At 48.2% G+C, this 2,500-nt stretch overlaps 1 protein-coding gene across 2 annotated transcripts in view; it reads left to right on the top strand.

The window, feature by feature from the left end:
* LOC135827418 (mucin-19-like) overlaps window positions 1-2,500 on the top strand; it is a 49,836-nt gene that overhangs the window by 24,672 nt on the left and 22,664 nt on the right. For both annotated transcript variants that reach the window (XR_010555443.1, XM_065339906.1), the window contains exons 14-16: window positions 1-69; window positions 1,099-1,181; window positions 1,943-2,045. The exon at window positions 1-69 is cut by the window's left edge and continues 92 nt beyond it. Coding sequence is in view for 1 of the 2 variants with exons in the window: in XM_065339906.1 (XP_065195978.1) it covers window positions 1-69; window positions 1,099-1,181; window positions 1,943-2,045 (255 nt within the window). In the remaining variant the exon portion in view is untranslated. The remainder of the gene's footprint in view (window positions 70-1,098; window positions 1,182-1,942; window positions 2,046-2,500) is intronic.

A 2,500-nucleotide genomic window follows, 5' to 3' on the forward strand; every position in this document is an offset into this window, starting at 1 on the left:
CTTAGCTCGTCACCTGCTGTTCGCTTTCTGCTACGCCAGGACTTCTACACCCTGGTCGGCTCAACACCGGTATGTTTTACTGTCGTGGACATTGAAATCCGATGGGATAACCGGGTCCGGCGCCCTTACTACTTTTATGGGGTATTCACACGACAGGCACTTGCACGTTTTACAGGGAGTGACATACGAGAAAAGTGACTGTGTGGATTCACACAGCTGCACTCGACGACAGGCACGTTTGCATTTTTGAATGCTTCACCGACCAGTAGCCATGGGTATTTCAAATTTTCAAAACACGCATACGATAATTATCATGCTCTAAAGAGCCGCGTAAAAAATCAAGTCTTGTTTCGCGCTTTTTGGTGTAAATGTACTCGTGCAAGCCACGATTATCGTGAAAGTGGGCCCCCAGCTCGCTTTCACTTTTCAGCCACTTTCAGGCACTTTTCTCGTTCACAGGTAAAATACCATAGCAACTTTCCGGTGCACGTGGATTTGCCTGTCGTGTGAATACCCCATTAGCGCGCTAACACGCACTGTAGTTCAAGTACACACTGTAGAAATGGACCAGCAGTGCTCGCCTCGCGGCTGCAAGGCCAGCGCCCCGTAACCGCTTGACGTCTCAACGGATTTCAACGTCCACTGCAGTATTCTGCAGCTTGAATTCTGTAGACAGTTCAATGGAAATATTGAATCTTGGCATGTATTCAGAGAATTTAAGTCTTGGGACCTTTTTAGGGGGCTGGAGTACTACTGCTGTGAAGTATCGTTGATCCACCCCTTCTCTAATTTCCCACCCCTGTTGAATTTCTGCCTGTGAAGCGACTTCGGCGTATACAATGAAATACGCTGTTGAACCGACGCATGCACTATTGTACACAATACGTGCCAGTGCAGGATGAAAGTCTGCACAATCCAGCATGCCAAGTCTGATCTTCGGCCTTGTTTTCGTCGTATCGCACTTGACCTACTTGATCTTACTCCTGTGTGTGTGTGTGTGTGTGTGTGTGTGTGCGTGTGTGTGCGTATGTATGTGTGTGTGTGTGTGTGTGTGTGTGTGTGTGTGTGTCTTCACCGGCATGCTGTACATTCCTACAGAACTCGCAGAGTCTGTTCTATGACAATCGGACGCTGGTGGAGAAAGTGCGGCGTGTGCGAGAGAACCCGGCTCTCTTCTCCAAGTAAGCACTTTGAACAGATTCTAGTGAGTACTTTGACCACTTTGTGTGATGGGTCTAATCTACTCACCTCCCACCGCTTTAGGAGCTGCATCTGCACCTTGATCCATAGAGGAGGGTATATCTGCACCTTGATCCATAGAGGAGGGTATATCTGCACCTTGATCCATAGAGGAGGGTGGTGTTCCTACGGATGCGGAAAACTTGGCCTCCAGCCGAGTGTCGTCGTGATTTTTAAAGTTTACTGAGCAGCTGTGAGAAATCATGATTTGGATAGCACGTGTACTAGAGATCATTCAGAAAATGTCCCCGGTCGTGTGTATACTACCTTATGTGTACCGACGCGTAGCTCGTGTAGGGCAGCATAGTCTGGTCACCACACGAGCAAACTCGCCTGAGCACTGTGCTTATAATGGAGAATTTACGGTATTTTCTTTCCCTACGTGGAGTATGAGAAGTAGATCTGTGAACCTGGGCGTCTTCTATTGTTGAGCAGAACACGACGTGTTTTCTAGTCCTGAGCAGATAAATTCTCTGTGCACAATGCTCTGTGTTGTATTCATACGCGGATAAACTTGGCGTTCACGTTGCCTTAGGTTTTGACATGTACACCTGGGCTAAGCCGAATTTTAAAATTCTGAATTTGCGTGTGCGCGCGCGTGTGTGTGTGTGGTGTCCGGGTGTGTGTACGTGTGTATGTGTGTACATGTGTATGTGTGTGTGTACATGTACGTATACCTGCTCACACGTGTAATCCTGTGCAGGTTTATGCATCACAAGGACATTGTGTCTTTCATCAACACATTTGCAGACAGTGATGCAGTGTTACCTGGTGGCTGGGGAAAGAAGCTGGACAAAGAAGGAAAGGTTGGTTGCTCCTCACTCTTCTGCATTGCATTAGTTTGTGGGTGGGTGAATATGAGTGTGTTACACATCAGAGCTTCGGCTTCGAATGTGACAGTGTGTGTTTGGCCTCTAATCGCTCCAGTTTTGTTCATAAATTCCCGGCGAAAGAAAACACACTGTCACATTCTACGCCTTCACTCCACGTGCACCCTGATGCCACGTCGGAATCTACGATTCCATTAGTCTGCGGATGTGGGAGGAGGGGGGATATGAGTGTGTTCCATGCACTTCCGCTTCGGCGGCGAGGTTATGCGGCAGCGAGACTAGTGTCTCTCCAGCGGGACCACGTGTGTATGGTCACACATGACAGACAGGGCAGGCTCCTACTTTGTTGGAAAAATGAGAGTGAGGTGGACTGTGGTGACTATCTGCCGCCCATTTTTGTTGCATGGACATCATACGCATACAAATTTCTT

This window comes from Sycon ciliatum, chromosome 11 (genome assembly GCF_964019385.1).
Source record: "Sycon ciliatum chromosome 11, ocSycCili1.1, whole genome shotgun sequence".
NCBI lineage: Eukaryota > Metazoa > Porifera > Calcarea > Leucosolenida > Sycettidae > Sycon > Sycon ciliatum.